This window comes from Manis pentadactyla, chromosome 6 (assembly GCF_030020395.1).
Source record: "Manis pentadactyla isolate mManPen7 chromosome 6, mManPen7.hap1, whole genome shotgun sequence".
NCBI classification, from domain to species: Eukaryota; Metazoa; Chordata; class Mammalia; order Pholidota; family Manidae; genus Manis; species Manis pentadactyla.
Genome location: NC_080024.1, coordinates 63,192,249 through 63,219,389, shown reverse-complemented (window position 1 = coordinate 63,219,389; position 27,141 = coordinate 63,192,249). Strand labels below are relative to the sequence as shown.

Genomic DNA, 27,141 nt, shown 5'->3' with positions numbered 1-27,141 from the left:
CTGCTCCACCATCTAGGTTTACTAATTTCAGTCATCTTTCATTTTTAAATTCCTCACTGAAGCCCCAATATGCCCTATTACAAGGTAGCCCTGTATCTAACTCCCCAGTTTCCCCACCTCTGGAAGATTTTATAGTTGAAGGGAATTATTCACACTTCTACATGTGAAACTAAGGGAGAAGGGCTGTTTGCTCATCGCAGTGCCATCTTTATCCCCTGCCACCAGGCCCCACACACACTGTGATGATTGACACTGAATGCCCTGGTAGGCCAACCCTGCCAGTCCAGCTCCTGGACAAGCAGACACAGGTGATCCCCTGGCCTCAATGTTGGCCCAGCCAAGGATGAACTTCCCCTTGATCCTCAGCCACTCATATCTCTTCCCCAGAGACAGCTTTTGTTACTATTTTCTTGTGTATCCATCCAGAGACAGTCTAAGCATTTACAAGTTTTTATGAATATTCACATACACATATCTATTCTCTCACCCTACAAAATGGCAGCAGACTGTACAAACAGTGCTTTTGAAAAATGTAACCAGGTATTGCAGAGGCCAATCCATGGTGACACAGCCAAAGCTGCTTCGGTCTTTTTCACGGCTACATAATATTCTAGCATCTGCTTACCAGGGAATAACTCAGTTGCCATCTACTTGTGGATGTTTGGATTATTTCCTGTTTGTTGTTCTGTTTGCTGTTACACGTGTTTGTACGGATTGCTTGCAAATGTATTCAGGTATTTTAGGAGGCTTTGCCTCTGCTGTCTAAGAAAGGTTCCTTGCTCAGTAAAAGGAAATAGACATTTTAAAATGTGATAGATAATTCCAAATTTCCTTTCACTGAGGTTGTACAATTTTAAACTCACATCAGCAATATATGAGAGAACCTGTTTCCCCACTCTCACCAGTAGTGTGTTAGCAAACTTTTCAAACATTCAGGGGTCAGGAAAGTACTTGCCTAGAGTCCATGGGAACTGACTTTGAGGTGCTTGAGACAAAGAATACTTGCCACATCCCAAACATTTCTAGGCAAAACAAAATCACTCCTTTAATTTAACATTAATTATTTTTTAGGAGCCTGGTAAGGAGTTGTTTACAATAAGAATAACTTCAAAGGCTATGGGGGGTCACAAAACCTGCTTAGCACATAATCCAGGCCCTGTTCAGAGTCCAAAATGACATCATGCTCAGAAATGTGCTTAATCAGTGTTCTCTCACAAGGAGGAAGAGTAGAGGGTATCTTCATTAGAAAGAAGAGAGAATCAGAATTGGGAAGTTATCAAAGGAAATGTCAGGAATTCAGGGTGATAGATTAGTCCTGTGGGTATGTTTGAGTGATTAGTTAGCTCAGAGGCAGAGAAAAATCATGATTTTTAATGTTTGCATGCAGGTGTTAGTATAGTTGCCTCAGAATGAGAAGAATAAAGGATTTCAAAAAAAGCTAGTCACATCTTGACTAGAAGAAGCCTCTTTTGAGAAATTGTCAATGTTGTATTACAAACACCATTCAAATCTACCAAATGGGCCAGATGGTTGCTCCATTACTGCATGTTGCCAGCTGCCCATTGCTACAGATGGAGTCTTTTCTGCTGGCGCTTGTGTAACCCACAAGCACATCAGAAGGTGTTCTTTTGATGCTTTTTAACATTTATGTGTCATCATAATTATAAACCATAAATATACATGACACCATGAAATAAATAAAATTGCCCAGCTTTCATTTTGAGAGGGAAGGAGGCTGTATGTATCACCTGAGAAGAGAGGATGTCTGATACTCATTTTCCATTCTTTGTAAATGTCACTGCTCTCTCCTTAGATGCTCTAGAATGCTTTATGATCATCAAGTCTTATCTCTTCAAAACAGCACAGACTCTGGGGGCTAATATATATCACGGTGGCCCAGGTTTTAACACATGCCTGGACCAAAAGTCAGGGGTTTATGACTCAGGGGAATCCAAATAGTTCTAAGTGAGATCAAGCTGTCCTATTTGGCAAAATACCTAAAGTTCTTGGGAGGTCACATAACGGGCAGGTGTACAGTTTAAAAGGAAGTAGTAAATAGAAGTGAATCAACTTCTTTCAAAACAGATACTTTCTGGGGAAGCATTTCTTCTTGCTTTGAAAGAAAGCTGATTCAATGCCATTCAACTTTGAAGAAGGTGGCACATTTATTTGTATTTGCATCTATAAAAACCAAGTGTCTTTTCCTTGTACAAAAACCTGAGCATGTGTGTTTGCAGGAGTGAGAAGCAGGGCAAGAGGTGGAGGGAGGGTAAAAGCCCATGACCTATTAACTTGTGTTAATGGTCACAAATACATGACCACACTGGCTGAGGGAGGACCCTCTCCCCAAGCAGGGGGCACTTTCAGTACCACCCAGGAAGACCTCTTTAGAACACAGCATCTTTATTTTAGACGACAGATCCCAGACAGCATGTTTCATGGCTCTATGGATACAAGACTCAGATGCTTCCTGACACCCAATGTTTCAGCTTTGCAATGTGTAAATAAATGAATGCTCAAAGTGAGTAAATGTCTGTATATTGAGTTTACAATCTTGTCTTTTCAGAAATATCGACAGTACATGGCAGGACTTCTGGCTCCTCCTTATGGTGTTATGGAAACAGGATCTAACAATGACAGTAAGTGAAAAATGGGAGATCTTGCATTTGAAAATTTGTTGTGTGCTGTGTGTTTTCATGTGACAGAAGAATATGTCCTATGCCAGCTTGACGGAGTGAGTCTCCAGACTGTTTTGTGGAAAAACAGACCAGGCAGCCCATACTTGAGTAATTGTTAAAAACCGTTAATACGATACGATTCTGTGGTCTTAGCTGATAGAGGGAGGTATGCCCAGCATACTTTGAATGCTTTCTCTAAATCTCATCATTTTGTAGTGAAATCCAGTGTTGTTTTTGTGCTCTTTCAAAAATGAGGTTTGTGGACTGTATTTGTTTTGGTCACACATAGACTCCTAGAAGCCCCACTTCCTGCTTTGTTGATCAAGGAAAGAAGCATCATGAGTCATGATCTATTCTTCTTAAATCCTGGCCTCTTCATATTCCAGGCCTTTTATGAGACCAGTCTCTGTCTCTGGCTGATTGTAACAGAAAGGAATTTTTTTCTCTGCGATCCTCTTTTCTAGTGCCAGCCCACTAGACTCAAAGAAACCCGCATCCTGCGTCTGTTTCTGTCTTCATGCGTGCTGGGGGCATCTCTGTAGAGCACATCGCCGTCCCCGGGGGCCGCGGCTCTGAGTCCTCTTACCAGCACTGGTACCTGGCCGTGCAGCAAGGTGCCAAGGACTGAGGTTTTGAAGCTGCATCACTTCAACAACTCGACCTGGTGATGGATCAGCAGCACTCCAAGCATCCTCAGAGCCAGAGAGTCACCCTTCAAATCCCCTTTCCAGCTCCTTAAATTCTCACTCACTCCCAGACCTGTCACTCTATAGGCAACTCTTTCCACAACCTGACCAGGGTCTGGCATGAGCTTCCTCACTGTCTTTGTTTCCCAATTCCAGGCAGCCTCTGCTCTCTCTCTCTCTCTGTTTCTCTCTGTCTATCCTTTCCTTTCTTCCCGTGTTCTTGATTTTTCTCTCCTGGCTGGTCTAGGGGTGACCAGCTCATAAGGAGTACCTGAGCTGAAATCCCCACTGTGCCATCTCCTAGCTCTGCAAACTTAGGCAAGGCACTTAGTGTCTCTGTGCCTCGGTTTCCTCCCAGGATTGTTGTGAAGATTAAATGTGGCAAGACATGTCAAGGGTGTAGAAAGGTGCCAGGCATATAATAAGCACCCAAATGATATTAGCTATTATCTCCTCAGCACCAGTCACCGTCGAACCTCTCAGAGTCTGGCTTCTGCCCCATACTTCTTGACTCAAGCCATCTAAAGTTTCTAGTAACCAACCAACAGCTAGACTTCATCGTTACTGTCTCCCATTCTCTCTGACTTGAATAATAAGACTTTGCATGTCCATAGTCCATTCTCTGGTTCCTGGGCTCCACTGCATTATCTTGGGTTTCCCATGTCTTTCTGGCCACTAGTATTATTGTCTCTTTTGCAGATACTTCTTCCCCTCAGCCAAAAGCTTAGGTATTGCCCAAGAGTCTAGTCTGGGCTGCTTTTCTCTGTTGCTCTATATACTTTCATCTCATCCATCCTTTCTTCGAACTGATACAAATACTTCCCAAACCAGTTCCTCTGCTTCCTCGGAAGGGCAGCCTAGCTTTCCACGTGACTCCTAATTCTCTTCCCACCTGGATGTCCTACTGGTCATTTGAACTCAAAATGTCAGTAACAGAACACATCCTGATTCCCACTGAACCCGCCCCCCTCCTGAAAGCCACATTTCCGTCCATGACTCTGCCGCTCTCCTCCCAAACAAGGCTCCCGGCCTCAGTCATTTTGGAGTCCCCCGCTCTCACCTCCACCCACTACAGTTCATCATCCAGCACATCCTTCCTGCAGGGCTGGTATTCTTTCCTCTGTCACTTCTGCAGCCTCCTGGCTGAGGGCCTCGTCACTCTTGACCTCGGGGCAAAAATGACTCAGCTGGCTCCCTACCTTCAGCATCATCCTTGGTCTACCTACACCTGACTTACACAAAACTTTCCAAATTTGCTTTTTATAGTGAATAAAGCAATTTCAAACATACAGAATGATAGTTACCAGTTACCACCCATCTCTTCATCACTTAGATTTAATTACTATTAGTATTTTTATACCTAAAAATGTTTATTACTAATATCAATATGTATTTTAATATTAATATTTTGTCATATTTCCTTCTTCTAATCACATACACACATTTTACCCCAAATACTTCAGCAGGTATTTTTTTAAAATAAGGACTTTTCCATACCTAACTACAGCACCATTTTCACACCTAATAACTGGTATACTTTTCCTTAATAACATCTACTACTCAGTCCAAACCCAAATTTCCCCAACTGAATGTTTATATGGCTGATTGCTCACACTGAACTTCAAGGATCGTGCCACTGCATCTGGTTTTTATGTTTTAAATATCTTTTAATTTCAAACAGTACCTTCCCTTCTTTTCCTGACTTATCACTCGGTTGTTCAAAGCCTTCTCGTGCCTGCCCATGGCCTGCACAAAGGTGGAATTCCAAGGCTGCCAATGGCTTAGCCAACTCTGAATTTTCTGCATTGCCCCAAATCACTTTTTCCTACAGATAGCCTAATTTCCAGCCGCTCAGATATGGGGATTTGTGCAACTGTGCATTTATTTTATTGAAACTCTTAGAAAGTAAGCTTCTGTTATCTTCCTTTATCTTGTGTAATCAACTTCAGTCCCTTCAAATGGTTGTTGAGTGGATGGGTGGAGGGGTTCAGAGTGCTGCCATTAGTCCACCCTTGCTCTTTCTGACAGATGGGGGACGTGATGGCAAACAGGTTCATTAATACTCTGTTATTCATTAACGACTCTCTCTGTCCCCTGATTCCTGCCTGGGTTTTATGTCCTGGTACCATCCGAGTTTGGTTGTTGAAGTTTAATTAGGGAACATTTCTAAATAGTCTCTTCCATCCTTACACTTTCTGTGTGCTCTACTGCTGCCTATTAACCTGGACATTCAGTTCTTTTAATGCCAGTGTTGTAAATCCATGTGGCCCCTTAATAAACACAGAATGTATTGTTCACTCAGAATTTGCACATATCTTATTTTGACATTGCAAACCACCTTTAACTGCCCCAGTGGTTGGAAGCTAGAGGCAAGCCACACATAAAAATCACCTGGGCTTCTATCTCTCAGTGTAAGGCCACTTGGGTCCAATGCACTGGGGACATTAGGTTCTGCTGGGGCAGTGGTCCTTCCGGTATGACCACCCTTATCATGTCAGTCAGAGTACAGCACCAGAGGAAGGGCAGAGGACCAGGACCTGCCCATAGCAGATGCTCATGCAATGTTTGTTAAGTGAATGAACAAATGAGTGAATGAATGAATGATTAACTTTTTCACTAGGAAACTGAAATAGCCCTGGAAACAGCCACTGCTGTGCTAGGACCTGGCTTGGTGACAATAGGAGTTTGCTTTGCTCCAAATGGAAGTTGTGTTCTGGTGGTTTTATTATTTATTTATTTATTTTTATACAATTTTTTTATTAAGGTATTATTGATATACAATCTTACAAAGGTTTCACATGAAAAACAATGTGGTTACTACATTCACCCATATTGTCAAGTTCATCCCCCATACCCATTGCAGTCACTGCCCATCAGTGTAGTAAGCTGCCACAGAGTCACTACTTGTCTTCTCTGTGCTACACTGTCTTTCCCATGATCCCCCAACACCATGTGTACTAATCATTAATATGCCTCAATCCCCTTCTCCCTCCCTCACCACTCACCCTCCCCCACCTATCCTCTTTGGTAACCACTAGTCCTTTCTTGGAGTTTGTGAGTCTGCTGCTGTTTTGTTCCTTCAGTTTTGCTTCATTGTTATACTTCACGAATGAGGGAAATCTTTTGATACTTGTCTTTCTCTGCCTGGCTTATTTCACTGAGCAAAATACCCTCCAGCTCCATCCATGTTGTTGCAAATGGTAGGATTTGTTTCTTTCTTATGACTGAATAGTATTCCATTGTGTATATGTACCACATCTTCTTTATCCATTCATCTACTGATGGACACTTAGATTGCTTCCATATCTTGGCTATTGTAAAAAGTGCTGCAATAAACGTAAGGGTGCATATGTCTTTTTGAGTCTGAGAATTTGTATTCTTAGGGTAAATTCCTAGGAGTGGAATTCCTGGGTCAAATGATATTTCTATTTTTCGTTTTTTGAGGAACCTCTATATTGTTTTCCTCAATGGCTGTACTAGTTTACATTCCCACCAGCAGTGTAGGAGGGCTCCCGTTTCTCTGCATCCTCACCAGCATTTGCTGTTCTTAGTCTTTTTGATGCTGGCCATCCTAACTGGTGTGAGGTGATATCTCATTGTGATTTTAATTTGCATTTTTCTGATGATTAGCAATGTGGAGCATCTTTTCATGTGCCTATTGGCCATCTGAATTTCTCCTTTGGAGATGTGTCTATTCATATCCTCTACCCATCTTTTAATCAGGTTATTTGTTTTTTGGGTGTTAAGGCATGTGAATTCTTTATATATTTTGCATGTTAACCCTTTATCATATAAGTTATTTACGAATATATTCTCCCATACTGTAGGATGCCTTTTGTCTGCTTATGGTGTCCTTTGCTGTACAGAAGCTTTTTAGCTTGATGTCGTCCCACTTGTTCATTTTTGCTTTTGTTTCCCTTGCCTGAGGAGATGCGTTCAGGAAAAAGTTGCTCATGTTTATATTCAGGAGATTTTTGCCCATGTTGTCTTCTAAGAGTTTTATGGTTTCATGACTTACATTCAGGTCTTTGATCCATTTCAAGTTTACTTTCGTGTATGGGGTTAGACAATAATCCAGTTTCATTCTCTTGCATGCAGCTGTCCAGTTTGCCAACACCAGTTGTTAAAGAGGCTGTCATTTCCCCATTGTATGTCCATGGCTCCTTTATCATATCTTAATTGACCTTATATGCTTGGATTTATATCTGGGCCCTCTAGTCCTTTCCATTAATCTATGGGTCTGTTCTTGTGCCAGTACCAAATTGTCTTGATTATTGTGTATTTGTAGTAGAGCTTGAAATCAGGGAGTGTAACCCCCCAGCTTTATCTTCACTCTCAGGATTGCTTAGGCTCTTCAAGGTCTTTTGTGGTTCCATATGAATTTTAGAACTTTTTGCTCTAGTTCGTTGAAGAATGCCGTTGGTATTTTGATGGGGACTGCATTGAATCTGTAGATTGCTTTAGTCAGGTTGACCATTTTGACAATATTAATTCTTCCTATCCATGAGCATGGATGTATTTCCATTTATTGGTATCTTCTTTAATTTCTCTCATGAGTATCTTGTAGTTTTCAGGGTATAGGTCTTTCACTTCCTTTGTTAGGTTTATTTTTAGGTATTTTTTTAATGCAATTGTGAATGGAATTGTTTTCCTGATTTGCTTTCTGCTAGTTCATCATTAGTGTATAGGAATGCAACAGATTTCTGTGCGTTAACCTTGTATCCTGCAACTTTGCTGAATTCAGATAGTAGATTTAGCAGCTTTGGAGTGGATTCTTTAGGGTCTTTATGTACAATATCATGTCATCTGCGAACAGTGACAATTTAACTTCTTCTTTACCAATCTGGATGCCTTTTATTTCTTTGTGTTGTCTGATTGCTGTGGCTAGGACCTCCAGTACTATGTGGAATAAAAGTGGGGAGACTGGGCATTCTTGTCTTGTTTCTGATCTTAAAGGAAAAGCTTTCAGCTTCTCACCATTAAGTATAATGTTGGCTTTGGGTTTGTCATATATGGCCTTTCTTATGTTGAGGTTCTGCCCTCTATACCCATTTTGTTGAGCATTTTTATCATGAATGGATGTTGAATTTTGTTGAATGCTTTTTCGGCATCTATGGAAATGATCATGTGGTTTTTGTCCTTCTTTTTGTTGATGTGGTGGATGATGTTGATGGATTTTCGAATATTGTACCATCCTTGCATCCCTGGAATAAATCCTACTTATCACGATTATTTTTTATGTATTTTTGAATTCAGTTTACTAATATTTTTTGAGTATTTTTGCATCTATGTTCATCTGGGATATCGGTCTATAATTTTCTTTTTTTGTGGTGTCTTTGCCTGGTTTTGGTATTAGAGTGAGATAGAATGCATTTGGAAGTATTCCCTCCTCTTCTACTGTTTGGAAAACTTTGAGGAGGATGGGTATTAGGTCTTCACTAAATGTTTGATAACATTCAGCAGTGAAGCCATCTGGTTCAGGGGGTTTTTTCTTAGGTAGTTTTTTGATTACCAATTCAATTTCATTGCTGGTGATAGGTCTGCTTAGACTTTCTGTTTCTTCCTGATCAGTCTTGGAAGGGTTCATTTTTCTAGAAAGTTGTCCATTTCTTCTAGGGTATCCAGTTTGTTAGCATATAATTTTTCATAGTATTCTTTCATTATTATTTGTATTTCTGTGGTGTCCGTAGTGATTTTTTCCTTTCTCACTTCTGATTCTGTTTGTGTGTGTAGACTCTCTTTTTTTCTTGATAAGTCTGGCTAGGGGTTTATCTATTTTTTTTATTTTCAGAAATAAACAGCTGCTGCTTTCATTGGTTCTTTCAATTGTTTTATTCTTCTCGATTTTATTTATTTATGCTCTAATCTTCATTATGTCCCTCCTTCTACTGACTTTGGGCCTCATTTGCTCTTCTTTTTCTAGTTTCATTAATTGTGAGTTTAGACTGTTAATATGGGATTGCTCTTATTTCCTGAGGTAGGCCTGTATTGCAATATACTTCCCTGTTAGCAAGGCCTTCGCTGCTTCCTGCAGATTTTGCGGTGTTGAATTATTGCTATCATCTGTCTCCATATATTGTTTGATCTCTGTTTTTATTTGGTCATTGATCCATTGGTTATTTAGGAGCATATCATTAAGCCTCCATGTGTTTGTGGGCTTTTTCATTTTCTTTGTGTAATTTATTTCTAGTTTCATACCTTTGTGATCTGAGAAGCTGGTTGGTACAATTTCAATCTTTTTGAATATACTGAGGCTCTTTTTGTGGCCTAGTATATGATCTAGTCTTGAAAATGTTCCATGTGCACTTGAGAAGAATGTGTATTCTGTTGCTTTTGGGTGAAGTGTTCTGCATATGTCTGTTAGGTCCATCTGTTCTAGTGTGTTGTTAACGCCTCTGTCTCCTTACTTATTTTCTGTCTGATCTGTCCTTTGGAGTGAGTGGAGTGTTGAAGTCTCCTCAAATGAATGCATTGCATTCTATTTCCCCTTTTAATTCTGTTAGTATTTGTTTCACATATGTAGGTGATCCTGTGTTCGGTGCATAGGTATTTATAATGGTTATATCCTCTTATTGGACTGCCCCTGTTATCATTATCTAATGTCCTTCTTTGTCCCTTGTGACTTTCTTTGTTTTGAAGTCTATTTTGTCTGACAAGTAATGCCTGCCTTTTTCTCCCTATTAGTTGCATGAAATATCTTTTTCCATCCCTTCACTTTAGTCTGTGTATGTCTTTGGGTTTGAAGTGAGTCTCTTGTGCATATAGATGGATCTTGTTTTTTTATCCATTCAGTGACTCTATGTCTTTTGAATGATGCACTCAGACCATTTAGATTTAGGGTGATTATCAATAGGTATGTACTTACTGCCACTGCAGCCTTTAAATTCGTGGTTACCAAAGGTTCAAGTGTAACTTCCTTACTATCTAACAGTCTAACTTAACTAACTTAGTGTGCTATTACAAACACAATCTAAAGGTTCTTTTTTTATCCCTCCTTTTTCTTCCTCCTCCATTCTTTATATATTAGGCATCATATTCTGTACTCTTCATCTATCCCTTGACTGATTTTGGAGGTAGTTGCTTTAATTTTGCATCTACTCAATAATGAACTGTTTTACTTTCTTTACTGTCATTTTATTTCCTCTGGTGACAGCTACTTAGCCTTTGGAACACTTCCATCAATTGAAATTCTTCCAAAATACACTGTAGAGATGGCTTGTACTAGGTAAATTCTCTCAGCTTTTGCTTATCAGAATATTGTTTAATCCCTCTTTCAAATTTAAATGATATTCTTACCAGGTAGAGTATTCTTTGTTTAAGGCCCTTCTTCTTCATTGAAATAAAATTATCATGCCACTCCCTTCTGGCCTGTAAGGTTTCTGTTGAGAAGTTTGATGATAGCCTGATGGGTTTTCCTTTGTATGTGATCTTTTTTCTCTCTCTGGCTGCTTTTAATAGTCTGTCCTTAACCTTGATCTTTGCCATTTTAATTATTCTATGTCTTGTTATCTTCCTTGAGTCTCTTGTGTTGGGAAATCTGTGCACCTCCATGGTCTGAAAGACTATCTTCTTCCCCAGATTGGGGGAGTTTTCAGCAATTACCTCCTCAAAGACACTTTCTATCCCTTTTTCTCTCTTCTTCTTCTTTTGATACCCCTATAATGCAAATATTGTTCCATTTGGATTGGTTGCACAGCTCTCTCAATATTCTTTCATTCCTAGAGATCCTTTTTTCTCTCTGTGCCTCAGCTTCTTTGAATTCCCCTTCTCTAATTTCTATTCTATTTACTCTCTCCTCCACTATATCTAATCTGCTTTTAAATTCCTCCATTGTATGTTTCATTTCTGATACTGTATTCTGTAATGATTGAATCTCCATCTGGAATTCTTCCCTGAGTTCTTGAATATTTTTCTGTACCTCCATGAGCATGTTTATGATTTTTATTTTGAAATCTCTTTCAGGAAGATTGATGAGTTCAGCTTCACTTGACCCTTTTTCTACTGTTTGTGAAATTTTGGTTTGAACTAGGTTCCTTGGATGTTTCATATTTGTATGTGGCATGCTCTAGTGCCCAGAAGCTCTACTCTCTGGAGCTGCTCAGCCTCTAGAGTGATGTCAGGGGTCACAGGGGAGCAGTGCTGGTGACTGGGGGTAGGAAAGAGCTGTTTTGTGCTTCCCAGCTGTTATGCCTGTCCCTACTGCCAGAACCAGTGGACCAAGCAGACATGTGTAAGCCTCTATGCCTTGTGTTTGTAGCTTCCATAGGTGGGGCTTCCCTCTGGCTGGCCAGATGCCAGTGCAGGGGCTGCCAGTTTGCAAGCTGTTGCAGGCTGGCTGGGTAGAAGGTGCAGCCGGCTGCGTATCATGGTGGCCGGCCTTGGAGCTGCATAGCCAGCCAGGGGGATGGAGTGCCTGAAGCTCCTGAAAGTTTCCAACCTGAGGGGCAGAGTGCACCTGGACAATTTTGTCCACCTTTCCTTTTTCCTGAGCAGTAAGCTCTGTGTAATCCTTGCCCCTTTAGCAGCCCTCTCACTGTTAGGAAGTCTCGCAGACTGCCCACCTTTCTTTTGTCTCAGAGAAGCCAGATGTGGATCCCTGTTTTCCACAAGTGGCTGGAATCTCTGTCTCTCCAGGTATTCTGTCTGTCTTAGCTTTCCAACCCCACTGATCTCCAGAGCACCATGCAATGTATGTTCATGCTCCCAGAGCAGATCTCCAGGGCTAGGTGTTCAGCAATCCTAGGCCTCCACTCCATTCTCGCTCCATTTCTCTTCCTCCTGCCGGTGAGCTGGGGTGAGGGAAGGGCTTGGGTCCCACCAGATCATGGCTTGGTACATTACCCTATTCTGTGCTGTGTGTTCTTTTCTCCAGGTGTATGCAATCTGGCACAGCCTTCTTTCCTGCTGCTGTTCAGGCGTAATTGTATTAATTATATTTTCAAATTCTATGTAGTTTTGGGAGGAAGTCTCTGTCTCACCTCTCGTGCCGCTATCTTTAATCTCTCTGGTGGTTTTATATACAGCTTGAGCCCAGGTTCAAATCCCTGAGGCAGTGTGACCTAGTCCTAAAATGTAAAAATACAGTATGTGCAACTTATGAATTGATGTGTCTCCAAGATTCTGAGTATTCTGGTGCCCAAAGCAGAGGAATTACATGTGTAAATGAATCAGGGATGGATTTTCACCTCTGGGAGACAAAATCCTATGGTAGAAAAGAAAAATAAGCATGAGATTTTGTTGTCTGGCACACAACCCTACTCCTGATTCACTTAAGTATTTATGTTACAGATTTTGGTGGGTGCTGCTATTTTTCTAAGCAGCGTTATATAAGTGTTTATGGAAACACAAGTTGAAAACACTAAATTTTTTCTTGGTTTGATTGAGCAAAGGATTTCAGTTCCATTTTACGTGTTGATATTACAATTTGTGCTCTCTCTTTTTTTCATCTTCTAGGAATTCCTGACATGGAGAACGTGAGTAGCTTCTCTCTCTGCCTACCTTCTAAAAACTCTCCTAAAGTAAAAAATAATCATGGTAAACCTACCAGCAAAGAGAGCTCTTCAACCACATTCAACAGAGCAATAAGTATTTTTATAATCTTTTCTGGTATCTTTGGTGAGTCACTTTGCAATATAAAGGGGAGAAGTTTGATTCCTCCAACATTATCATTACATTTTCTTGATATTAACTAGTCTGAAGAAAGGTTATTCTAGGGGTGAGCAGTACTATTGTTAAGTGTTTGCTTCTTCCCCCGATGCACACATGGCAGTAGACCAAATCATTAGTTTAACAGCATATAGGAGATAAGTTGTTTTTCCTTAGTAGGAATACAAAATGTGAAATTCAGGGTCAGTTGATTTTACAATTGTATCCAAGTGCATTAAAGTAAAAACCTCTCCTTGAAAGCCAAAAATAATTAATTGCTCTAATTGTTCAGGGAAAACAGGTAAGAGAGTAGAAGCTTTAAGACAAACCTTTCACCAAGAACCAGTGCCAGGTAAGCATGCTAAGAATGGTAGTGATGGAGTGGCATTGTCTTTGCATGCAAATAATATTAACTGTATTAACTGGAATCTAAATGTAGATAACAACATGAAGGGGTAAATGGTGGAAGTATGTAGTGGTTAATGTGTAGTGTGCTTGGTGGCTCTCAGAGGCATCACCTTGTCACTGTGCTCCCTGATCGCTGTACCCAGGTGACAGTGTTACAGAATTGTAACTTTCGTTTCCTTTTCCTGCTTTTGGTTCTGTGTCTGTGAGCAGAGACACCCTCTTAATTATATTCAGATGATTTCTTATCCCTTTTCAGAGAGCTTACTCTACCTTTCTTCAGGTCTTCCTCTTCCTAAAGGGCTGGTTGGGAATTCTTGCCCACTGCTGTACCACTTCGGATTTGGGTTCAAGACTTAGCAATGTCACTTCAAATACCACACCAAAATTCACTTGGTTCAGCAAGGGATTTTAGTTCCTAGCTGTGGGACTTTGCATGAACTACTTGACTTCTCTAAACTTCCTTGCCTCATCTTTAAAATGTGACCACCTTAAAAGGCCATTATGAATATTGAACAAAGTGATCTGAGGAAAGACCCCAGTACAATAGAGCTCAGTAAATGTTAGACTGTTACTGTGATTACTATTTTCTCAAGCCTTATATCATTTTCTAGCTATCTTTTGTTCTCTGAAAAATGTCCTACCTTTTATAAAGTAACTGTCTTTTTCCTCTTATGACTCTCCTTAAATGCCTTTCTTCAACAAACCTTTCCATAGAGCTTTTGCTACCAAAAAAGATCTTTGTTGAGTAAAACTCCAGATAGTCAGGTTCATGGAGGCTCTAAAGAAGTAGCCTTTAGAGTATAAGGTAACAAACTGATCTTGCCACCGTTTTAGATGCAAATGTCCCAAAGCATACTTTAACAAATAATGTACAGATCACTAGCCAAGTAAAGAGGATAAAAGGGCCTCATGCTTCCTCATGTGCTTCCCTCAGTGATGTGGGTAGCACACACAGAATGGCCAAACCCTAGGAGGTTGAAGATGTTCTAAGCTTCGAAAGGAAGCTCTGTTTCTCTTGGGCCCCACAATGACCTTTAGGTCGGACCTCCTTGCAGTGGGACGACAGGCAGAATGTTCTAAGCAGAGAGCCTACCAGCTGTCATCATATGACAAAATAGGAATTCGAAGTTTGCAGGAAGTTAGATACAATGAGCTGTTATCAGCTTGCTGTTCTAAAAGATTTAGGGGCAGGCCAGGCTGTCTGTCCAATACTGGCTATAATGTATACTTATTTGTATTTGTGGGGGCCATTCTATGTCAAATTCTCTAGCAAACAGAAAAGCACACTTTTTCTCTATCAGCAAATAGAGCTGATGTAATGTCACCATGCATGGTTAGGAAAGCTCTCCAATGCCATCAAAGTAAACCAAATGAGATGAAAGGCATTCATGAATAGAGTTGAAGCTCTAGAAAGATAAAAAGAAACCTAAGAGCCTTAAAGTGGTGTTAATTAAAATTTTTCCTTTATAAGAGACAAATTGTGTTATGATGATTTCTTTTATCTTCTACCTTCTTTAACTACATGCTGGGCAATATTATATTCCCTTTGTGTTTCTAAATAGCAATAATATGCCTGTGGACTGAAATAAAAGCAGTTGGACTATTGTTTCAGTGTCCAAACAGATTCTTTGTGGAAAGAATGTATTTTTTCCAGCTCCTACTCTTGATTTTGTTAATCACCATGTTTAACTTTTAATCAAATATGCAGATGTCAGTAAGTGGTGTTTTTAGCTGCTTTCCCAGTTATATTTTATTTCCAAACCCAGCCTTACCTTGCATAAAAAGAACTTTCTTTTCATAAACTGCAGTTTTATAGAAACAAATGGGCTGGCAATTAATGTGCTAGATTATTTTGTCTACTGCTTAGTGTAATTGTTAGGGACATCATTTAATTTTAGATGACAAAGAATCCTGGAGCCTATAAATTAATTGATAAAGATACTACAAAAATGACCATAGAGTCAAAAACAAGTAGACTATTTTGGTAGGGTTGTGATCGGTTGGGGCTGTTGGTTTTCTTTTTGTTTTTATTTTTGTTATTGATATACACTCTTATGAAGTTTCACATGAAAAAACAATGTGGTTACTACAATTACCCATATTATCAAGTCCCCACTCATACCCCAGTGCAGTCACTGTCCATCAGTGCAGCAAGAGGCCACAGATCCACTATGTACCTTCTCTGTGCTACACTGTTCTCCCTGTGATCCCCCACACCATGTGTACTAAACATAATACCCCTCAATTCCCTTCTCCCTTCCTCCCCACCCACCCTCCCATACCCCTCCCCTTTGGTAACCACCAGTTCATTCTTGGGAGTCTCTGAGTCTGCTGCCATTTTGTTCCTTCAGTTTTGCTTCATTGTTATACTCCACAAATGAGGGAAATCATTTGGCATTTGTCTTTCTCCCCCTGACTTATTTCACTGAACATAATATCCTCCAGCTCCATCCATGTTATTGCAAATGGTACAATTTGTTTATTTCTCATGGCCAAATAGTATTCCATTGTGCATATGTACCACATCTTCTTTATCCATTCATCTACTGATGGACACTTGGGCTGCTTCCATTTCTTGGCTATTGTAAAAAGTGCTGCAATAAACATAGGGGTCTATATGTCTTTTTGAATCTGAGAAGTTGTACTTTTTTGGGTAAATTCCAAGGAGTGGGTTTCCCAGGTCAAATGGTATTTCTATTTTTCTTTTTTTTGAGGAACCTTCATATTGCTTTCCACAATGGTTGAACTAGCTTACATTTTCCCACCAGCAGTGTAGGAGGGTTCCCCTTTCTCTGCATCCTTGCCAGCATTTGTTCTTATTCTTTTCAATGCTGGCCATCCTTACTGGTATGAGGTGATATCTCATTGTGGTTTTAATTTCCATTTCCCTGATGATTAGTGATGATGAGCATCTTTTCATGTATCTGTTGGCCATCTGAATTTCTTCTTTGGAGAACTGTCTCTTCATATCCTCTGCCAGGGCTGTTGGTTTCTTTTAAAGAAATTCTTTGATTTGTTTAGGCTGTATTTTTCCATGTTCCATATGTGCCATAGCTAACTGACCATGTTTAACAGAAGCTAAAAATCGCAATTAAAAAAAGCTTTATCATTGAATGTTATGGTTGCCTTTTGAAGGAATGAATTTGTCTATAATTTTTGTTACTTATGTAGATTTTGTTGCTTATTGTGGTCTATCCTTTATAGTCAATTGCTGTGTAGGTTTGTAATTTTAGAAGTTTATACTTTTATTCCTCAGTGTGAAAGGATCCAGAAAACAGACTTAGGAAGATATTACAAAACAGTTCCATTTCCTTATTTACAAACATCTTGTTTCCAAGAGGATCTTCTGAGGTCCTCATGTTTTTAGACAATTATAGAATTGATAGCATGATTAGCAAGCTTCTTGCTAAATATGGAAGAGTACTTTCCCAATATAAAATTCTGTCATCAGTTCAAAGCTAGAAGGTTTCCCAGGCCCTAGAACTGATGCTACCAATTAGTAATATGCAAGCTTGAGGGTCTTGTAAAACTATTTGGTAGGTCTCATTTTAAGAAGAATACTTTTAAAGCAGGAGCTTCTCAAACATTTAAAAATCAGGGGTCACTTAACATGAAGAATATTTCTTGGAAATCATTATAAAGACATAAGGTTTTAAATGGCAAATAGAAAAAAATAATTTACACAGTTTGCAAAAATTCTCATTAAAAAGAGTGTAATAGAATAATGATAAGCAAGTGACTCTTTGGGTGAAAGGTTAGACATTTTAGGTGCTTTTAGGGCATATAATAACATCTCTATTGCTGGTCTTTTTCAAAGTTAAAGAAAACAAATTACATTATTTTCCACCTATTAAATGACAACATCTTATTTTACTATTATAGATTGGCTACAATTCTGGGTCAGATAAAGGAAAAGGAAATTTTGTTCCCTTGTACCAACTTAAAATATAAAAAACTTAGGTAACCCCATAAATGCCCTGTAAAACCTTTCAACTCCAGCTTTCAAATATCTACTGGATTCAAACCATTGGCTTTCTGTGAAACAGTTTTTAAAATCGTGCTTTAAAGCATGCCTAATACATGTCCAGAGCTTATCAAAACATGTTGGCTAGAGTTCCCAGGTTTACCACTGGCGGCTGCTTTCCTCTGTTCTACTGTGACCGTAGTTTACCTAAAGCTGCCATCACTATGAAACACCTACATGTAACTGGCTGAAGGTGTGAAGCTCTGTCTAGGACAGCAAACTGACCAAATGAGAAAACCCTGAGCCCTCTCATTTCGATGTTGAAGGACACATTGCTTATAGCCCAAGTGAAGATTAGATTTAGCAACGTGCTGGCCCCATCCTGCGAGTCGTGTGGTGTGTAAATACTAATTTGTTTAGCTGGCTTATTAGAACACATAGCTCAGTGAGCCAGCGCTTAACTCTGCCCCACCTCCTGGAAAACAACAGCGAGTTAGTGTCAGAGGTGCAAAGCACTGCTTCAGCTCTCAGTCTCTGAAGAAATATTTGTTTTTGTGTTTGTGAGTTACACATTTTATGGGGCGGAAACTTGCGGAGCTTCTTCCTGCTTTTCTTTCTGTCTGTTCCTCTATTGTGTTACAACAGCTGACTGTACTGTCTTCCTCTGTAGCTTCTATACTGGTATGTTGACTGAATTTTTTAAATGGCAGGTAGTTGTCCTTATGTAAATAGTAAATAGTAAATGTGAGTAACACTCTAAAATCCGGACCCCTCTGTTGTCAATCAGGCCCTAAGTATTTTGCCTTGGACCATTCTCAGCGATATTCGCAGAGCCCGTTGACGGTGAGGTTGCCTGGGGAAAGGGTGCACAGTGGGGTGTGTTTAGGTGGTGATTTGTGACCATACTTTAGAATTATTTCTGTAATACTATGAATTACATTTGCTGATTATTTCAGTGTTCTAATTTTGATTTCTCTACATTTAAAACATTTCTTTAATGGAATAGACCTTTTTAATGTTGCTGCCATGCTTCTGAATTATAATCCTGCTTTGAGTATGTTCTCTCAGTCTTTTCCGTAATCAGAATTTGACTTGGGTAGTATTTAATTGTTTAAAATAATAGTAATGAAAGAAACGAGGTTCTCGAATCTCTCTAGCCAACAGTTGCTCCCTCTTCTCATTTTAAAAAATGACATGGCCTTGAGGTAAGACTGCTCAACATGGGCTCTGCTAATGAGAATTAGTTCCACTCTCAGCAGAGGCAAGGAACATAATGTCACGTTGATAGTAATAAACTCTACGGCTGATTCCAAAGTTATGGGAGAGTATATTGCTGTCTTCAGAAATATTTTATCCTGTGCTGCAGGCAATAACATTTATCACCAGTAACTTTGGGCCACTAGCATGTTATCTCAGTTGACTGTGAAAATAAAATAGATAGTATCACTACATCCGATGTATTTAAATTTTTGTTGTTTTGAGAAAGTGAAACCAAATTATTTGCAAAATATTTCTATGTTTAGGAGTGAAAACTGTAGTGTTTTCAGATTAGATAAATTAATATGGTGATTACATGTCATTTAGGATCTGGATTATTTTCTAGTAACCATTCTGTGTTAGGCTCCCCTGAGTCCAGAGATTCTAAAATATTCTGTAGTGATTTCTTTACTTTCAATAAAATTATGTTGAAGATAAATAGATGATAGATGCACATGTAAATATGCTAAGTATACATACATGTAAGTCATATACATGTGTATACATCTATTATATATATATATTTAACTATTTTCATTCTTTAAAATTTCCAGAAAAGGAAATTACAAAACCACCTTTAATAATATGATCTGATATTGTTCAGAATTCTCACTGCCAGTGTTTATAAATGTTTAAATTCTCTTCACTTAACTTGGCTTTATTTTCTTTCCTTTGAAGAATGACTCAAAAATACCCATAGAATATGCCACCTATTTTCTTAAAGAACTTTAACTTAATGAATATGTATTGCTCAATCCCAGGCCTCATGTGAGGCTATGAAAATAGATAAAACATGGTGCCTTCCTTCTGGAAGCTGCAGCCACCGCGTGGAGGCAGATGTGTGAGCACAGAAGTGCGGGGAGGTGTCGTGGGTGTATGTGGTCAGCAGAGCCCAGTGTGAGGACCTCGGCTTAGGAGCTCTTTGGGCTCCAGCTGAAGTCCCAGCTTTGCCACTTCCTAAAGATGTGAAGGTAGACATGTTAGTTAACCTCCTTACTCCTCTGTTTCCTCATATACAGAGTGGGAATAGTAGTAGTGTTTTACCCCAGGGGTCTTCCAGGAGGATCAATGAGATGATGCTTGCAGGTGCTTAGCCGTATATCTTCTCAGGAGACTCGTGGGGGTCTGTATCTGCAGTTGCCCGGGGGTAGGAAATGCCTGTGTGCATTCCACATGGAAGGTAGATGTTACCCAGTTGGAAAAGAAAGGATAATGCAGGCCACAAGCAGTGCGTGAACATAGAAAGGAACAGATTAATAGAATTTTCTTTTTTGAGGCTAATTTCATCAGACCTAAAATTAAAAGGTTTTCATTATTTTGGACACTCTACTTTCTAGGATCTCTTCCAAACTTATCAAAACCTGGCATCTAAGCTTCAGTCATTTCAGGGTCCCAGCAAAACACTGTATTTTCTTCCCTAAAACCAGATCTATTTTGAATTAGATGCAGAATTAGCTTGCATTTCTTCCCATTTGTAGCCTCCTCGTATCATGCATCTTCCTTAAGGTGACACCTGTAGATGGCTGATGCCCTGAAGCCTGTCTCTCACTCCGCCCCCCGGCGCTGCTCTGCTCTGGCGGCCCTGTCACTGCTCCCTCAATTCTGTGGCTCTCCTGTGTTTCCTCCCCACTTCTGAATGAATCACTCTGCAAAGCTTTCTGTTAAATTTTGTTCTTTTTCCTTTACCATTTGTCAAGGTCATTTTAAATGTTATTCCAGTTCTCCTAAGAACCAGCCACCCCTACCCAATTGGGTATCATTGTCAGATTTAATAAGAATGCTTTTGATTCCATACTCAAGGCATTAATAAACATGTTAAATCTAGCAGCGTTCAGCAGAGGACCTAACCTTGTGGAATTTGTTTGTGCTAATTTATTTGCACACATGATAAAATTACCCTGTACAGATGTGAAAAATAAACCTAGAAAAACATACCTTGAAAATGCTGGGTAGAACAAGTGCTAAGTCATTCAGTTCACTTCTGTCATGATTTTTCCCTCATTTGTAATGTGAGGGAAAAGGAAGATGGTAATTTTCCTTCTGTCTCAGAAGACATTAATATGACTGAACTCAATACTCTTTCACTGTTAAAGTCCGTGTGCCCTAAAGTGCATCAGTTTCTGCCTCTGACACTTAATAGCCAGTGACTCTGAACAAGTCACCTCCCATTTCCTCACCAACAAAACGGTGGCCCAGACTTACCACAGTAAGAGGATTGTTGGGAGATCGAATAGGATAAAGCAAGAGTAAGATTCTGAAACTTGATACTTCTTTCAAATTTAAAACAGTGTCTTAAGCTCCCCAGGAGCTTAATTCTAAATAAGATCACACCTTTGTCTGTAACCTCAGCCCCAGGACATTTATCCAGTCTTGATGGGCAAGAGGTGGTCACTAAGGCAGGCCAGTGGATTCTGTTTTACATGCGTACTGGGTCTGGGACACGTTATAGAGGTCCTCTTGAATCCTGTTAGGACTTGGTCCAGTCCTCAGTTCTGAGAAGACTTCAGAATGCCAAATGGAAAGTCATTCATCTTAATGTCCGTATAATTTGGCTCAGCCAGGAGAATGAAAAATTCCCTGTCACACCAAGTACTCATGTGGCGCTGTAATCGGACAGCTTGATCCCAAACAAAGCAAGGAAACCACACCCAAAGTTGACCCCACAGATGGACCCGGATAGAGAGTAAGAGCAAGCTCAGGAGGAGAGCTGGAGAGGGCTCATGGCTTGTCGGGGGGCACAGCAAAGAACCATGGATGTTATCAGGACAGTCTACCCTGGACCTCCTAGTTTTAGGGTATGTGAGATGTTTTAATAGTATGTTTAACCAATTTTCCTCTTTAAAAGATGCCAAAGCTTGCAGTGCACAACTGCCTGGCAAAGGCATTTGTGACATAAATGCTAAAAATGGCTCTGTCATTCAATAAGATCTCCTTTTAAATGACTGAAACGGGTAATAGTACCTCTGCCCCAATTCCCTTATAGTTATTTTGTTTGTGGTGGTCTGGTCTCTTCTTTGGTGTCTGGTGTATTCGGGAAAACACTTGGGCTCCCTCTGGTGGCCCTTCCCGTGTTTCTGCATGTCTAACCTTAAAACTGAAGTTGTTGTTACGTGCCGCAAAAATGTTTGGATGAAAGTGGAAATAATAGTAAATGTTATTTTATTTTGTAAAATGCCTAGTGCGTGGAAACCTCCAAATTAGCCAAAATATCCAGTTCATCCATTCTTTCATTCATGTACATGTCTTCTAATCTAATGTGTTGTTGGTATTTGGCTTTTCTAAATGAAAGGGTATGTGATCTGCAAGTCCATGGAAAGATACTGAGTTCCAATTCTGTAAGCAAACAAATTTTTCCAAGAAATGATTCTACTAAGCAGCAAGTTTTTATAGCATGCTTACTGTGTATTAGACCAGAGTTAGGCATCATGGGAAACAATTTGTTACCATTTTTAAACTGTATGAACAAGGTCTTTAACAGTTGGCAGTGTTGTAGAATTTCTTTTCCTCCTTTTAAATAATATTCCTGTTGTATTTCCCCCATAGAATTTTATCCTATTAAATTCTTTTTTTCCAGGCCAGATTACCTTTAAATTGTGTCAGTTATTAGTTGATACCGAGATTCAGCTACAATAACAAAGACCAAAACATAATGGTATCTTAAAAGAAAATGATTTTTCCTTCATGTTTGACTGTCTAAATGTGAGTTGTCCAGGGTTAGATGGCACCTTCATGTTTTAATGCATTTTATGGTTGAATGTCTCTTATTGAACACCTGTTTATACATTCATGTATCAAAAGAAGTATATAAATTTAAATCTTACTATTTTAAAGCCTCTTGTGGACATAAGTCTTCATTAAAATTTTTCTTCTGGACTGAATTATGATAGTCGTAATACAAACTGTCAAAGTAAAATAGGTATTTTATAGATTTTTAAAATAATTACTAAATATTAAAGTAAATTATTATTGGCAATGCCTCATTGAAGCACATGAATGCCTTTTAAAAATATATCTGTTGTCTGTATGTAATAGGAATTTAATATTGATTCTTTTCCTCTTCTTGGTTACATATGTAAGTGCTGGGAAAGTTCACTCACATAAAATACACAGATCGGAATGGAGATAGTTTTAAATAGCAAGGTCACTAAATTTTCTGACTCCTAGGCAGCTAGTGTGGTCCCTCATGGAGAGAGAGAGAGAATGGTACTCAACAGTGGAGGTTGAGGGAAGGGTTGTGTTGTGTTCCGGATGGATTTTGAAAAATTTTGAAAAATATTTCTGATGGATTAAAGGTGAGGTGAGAGAGGAGAGGAGAGACGACTGAGTGCATGCAGGGTTTTGGCCTGACCATGTGGGAGGATGCAGTTGACTAAGAAAGGGAAAGCTGGCAATAAAGTAGTTTGGAGACCTTGTTTGAAGGTCACTGTAATGGGTAGTATCCAGGAATAAGGTGTAGTTAGTCTTTTGTATTGTACTTCTGTCCAGTCAATAGTTGCAATAATGAGATTGGATGTTTGGTTTTATACTGAGTAGCATGTGTCTGGAGCATGAATAAAATTAGAATGTGTCTGAAAGAAATAAAAATGAGACAAAAATCAGCAAGACTTGTATTTGGTTTGTCTTTCCACCTCTGTTGTGTTTTGCAGATTTTAAGAGGATTTATGTTTGTAAGTCAACTCTATGTATAACTGCAGAAGTCACCTTTTGAATTAATAAAAGGTTGATTTATGGAATATATCAAGTACAAATAATACATGAATCAAACTAAGAAAGTGTTGCTTAATAGATATCCTCAGGGACCTGACTTAATGAATAGTTAGAGCGTTGTTATTTGTAACTTAGCCCATAAATTATTTCTATATGAATCAGTGATTTTATATGGCTACGCCTGCTTGAAACAATTTGTTTTCTTAATTATTTTAATCATTCTCCTTACAGTTTATTATACTACTAAGTGGCTTAATAACCTCTTTTTTCTTAAGTAAATTAATTTTTCCAGTCTACCTACAAATTTCCAATTAATAAAGTTTGAAGGTATGCAATAATTCCATAATAGGAGGAAAACGATCATATTATTTAATCTTTTTAAAATCAACTAACATTTTTAAGTAACTACTATGTGCCATGTAGTATGTATGTACTCTGGCACTAGAGATACAAAGTACAGTAAAACTAATTCTTGACTTCAAAGAGCAAACAGTCCAATAGCCTAAACAGCCCAGGAGAGAGAGAGGTAAATGAAAAAGATGGGAATGTGAGAGACATTGAGGCAGTTGTTAAAATACTTCATGCACTGTTAAGAGCTGCAGCACTTGAACACAAAGGATTTCTGAGAAAAGAATGTTTCACTGTTCACCCTGTTCATCATCAGAATGCAGAGTTACTAAGTTAGTTACTGTGTAACTCCAGACTATGTAAATTTCAGGTGACCCAAACCCATGTGAAGCTGCCTCAAAAGTAAACAACAGAAGAAGTTGAGGACTCCCATCCCTCATGCACAGGAAGAGCAGACACAGGGCTGGCCTTTGTCTAATAGAAGCCAAGGGCTCTACTTTTTCCAACTTCTCCCCAAGCCTGGAAACATGGCCACCACCACTCCTAGTTCCTCCCCACCAGCTACAGTTAGAAAACCTTGGGGAAGGGCACTGACTGATAGTATGGTTCATGTGGTCCCTGCACCCCAACTCTGAGCTTGTATGGATGAAATACCACTGTGGGCTCAGCTCTGAACATGGGGAGGCCTGTGCCTAGGAAAAGGGGAAATGGGAAGTAGTAGTGGTTCACTACTGTTTCACAGTAAGGTGCATTCAGCTGACTGCCAAAAAAACAGTCTCCTTCCTCTGGTGCACCCAGATAACATCATAATGCAAATCAATATTTCAGTTGAGGTTAGTCTTTATCCCTTGTTTATGAAGAAATAGGACAGAAGTATTTACAATAATAATGTTGATATCACATTTTGCAATAGCTATGACATTGTGTTTTAGAAATTCCATGCCTTTTATGCAATCAGAACCATAATTTCTTTTTCACTATCTTCTTAACATGTATGGTGTGTAATTAACAAAATTCGATCTTGTTAAATTAAGTCTTTTGAGCTACTTAGATGTGGGTTCTTAACCAGTAGATGACATAAGCAATACTGCTTGTTCTAGAATATTATAGGAATTCTTTTCATCTATTTAAGTCTTTAAACTCTGAGCCAAATTTACATTAGGAAGGAATTACATTGAAGCTTATATTGTGTGCCTAAAAGGAAATGTTTATGCCAAGAGTCTAAAATGAAGTCTAGCAAGACACTGGATTTTTTAAATAATCACTGTTTTTTACTGATCATATATGTAATAGTGCTTATGTTGAATATTTGGAAACATAAAAGTATTTTTAAAAATCTCCCATAAATGTCACCACTCAGAGCTCTGTGTGTTTTCTTATTTAACATACAGAAGCAAATATAGAAACAAAATTTAATTCACATTGTATGTATAGCTTCATATCCTACTTTTTCAATTAGGTTTTTTAAAAGACTTTTTTTATTATTTAATATTGTCTCAACCATAGTAGAGAATGAATTTGCTCTGCAATAATTTTTTTTCAAATAGCTATCTAGATCTTGTAAAAATTAGGCTTTACACCATCTCCTTCCCATTTCTAGAATTACTTTTGGTTACATTGCTATTCTTCCTTCATTTCTGATCTTCTAAGTTTCCCTCATTTCCCTTCTGTCTAAAGAACTTCCTTTAGAAATTTTTGTAGAGCCGATCTGCTGGCTATGAATATTCCTAAATTTTCCTTCATTTGAGAATGTCTTTATTTTATCTTCATTCCTAAATGATATTTTCACTGGATAAAGAATCATGGATTAACACCTTTTATCTCTCAGCATTTTTTAATGAACCAATATCGATACATTATCATTAACTAAAGTCCACTGTTGATCAGGATTTTCTCGGTCATGCCCTCATATCCTGTTCCGTATTCAGTGGTCATGCTCTTCTGGCTCCCTTTGGCAGTCATGGTTCTTCGGGCATTCCTTGTTACGATGACTTTGACAGATTTAAGAGACACTGGTCAGCTGTTTTGGAGAATGGCACCCCTCAACTGGGATTTGTCTGATTTATTTTTCAAGATTAGACTCAGATAGGGTTTGGAGGAAAAGGCCACAGAGGTAAAGTACGGTTTTCACCACATAATATTTAGAATACATACTATCAATATGACTTATCACTATTGATGTTGACTTCGATTACCTGATTAAGGTAGTGTTTGCCAAGTTTCTCCACCTGTAAAATCACTCTCCCTCATGCCCTTTCCATACTGAATGCTTTGGAAGGAAGTCACTAGGCACAGCCCACACTTCAGCAGGGAGTTATGTTCCACCTCCTCAATAATAAATACCTACGTAAATTATTTGGAATTCTTCTGCATAGGAGATTGGTTTCTTCTCCCATATTTATTTATTCAATCATTTATTTATATCAATATGGCCTCATGGTATTTATTTTATACTTTGGGTTTTAATCCAGTACTGTATCTATTTTGTTGCTCAAATTATTCCGGTGTTAGCCATTGACAGCTTTTCCGACTGTCTCTTGTTTTCTTTGACGTACTCCCATCACTGTGTTTCATTTTTGGATACTGTCTTACTTTCTGACACAACTAGATGCTTGTAAATTCCCTGTCCCCCTCTTAGCAACAGCCATTTTGCCAAGGATTCCTTGGTTCCTTTCATGAAAGAATAGAAACATAGACCAGTATCTGGGTGGTACGCATACTTGTTGCTACTGGGATGTCATTGCTTCTAAGCCTTTTCAGTGAGTAAGCTAGGAAGCATGCGGGTATACCAACCCATGCACATACATACACATATCTATTAATGTGTGTGTGTGTGTGTGTGTGTATTTAGCTAAGTGTGACCTAATACTAGCTTCTCTTACTTTATTCCATTACCACGTGGATCATTCTAGCCTTTTCTCCTTGCAACTTGTCACTCCAACAGTGAGAAATCTGAGTCACACTGTCTGCTATCTATTTGCCTAATTCCTTTGTGTATGTATAGTGGTTGTGAGAAGCAAACTTTATCCCTAAGAATAGAATACTTATGTTCAGTGTTTTTGCCTTTAGTCTTATATATTCCACTCATTTCCAAAGTGATTTGGTAGCACCTTCCCCAACTCCCTTGCCTCACTCCCTTCAGTGAGGTTATTTCATGAATTTTTAAGATAGTCTAATTCTTTTTTACCATCTGCATTCCATCCTGAGATTCCCAACCTCCTAAGTGACTGTTTAAAAATCTACATATATTAATTTTCACTTCTTGTGCTATAAAACTTTATGAATTTTAACAAATGCATAATGTCATGTATCCACCTTTGCAGTATCACACAGAATAGTTTCACTGCCCTAAATAACTTCCTGTGCTTCACATATCCATCCCTCCTCCATATATGAAGCCCTGGCAAACACTAATTTGTTTATGCTCTAGAATTTCACCCTTTTCAGA

General features: G+C 38.9%; 1 protein-coding gene across 14 annotated transcripts in view; it reads left to right on the top strand.

The window, feature by feature from the left end:
• Positions 1–27,141, top strand: part of RAPGEF4 (Rap guanine nucleotide exchange factor 4) — a 312,049-nt gene that overhangs the window by 169,105 nt on the left and 115,803 nt on the right. For 13 of the 14 annotated variants that reach the window (XR_008998260.1, XR_005023015.2, XM_036876921.2 and 10 more), the window contains 2 exons: positions 2,567–2,639; positions 12,818–12,837. Coding sequence is in view for 12 of the 14 variants with exons in the window: in XM_036876921.2 (XP_036732816.2) it covers positions 2,567–2,639; positions 12,818–12,837 (93 nt within the window). In the remaining 2 variants the exon portion in view is untranslated. Of the gene's footprint in view, positions 1–2,566; positions 2,640–12,817; positions 12,838–20,832; positions 21,434–27,141 lie in introns of those variants that run through there. The other variant, XM_057503899.1, reaches the window with a different exon arrangement.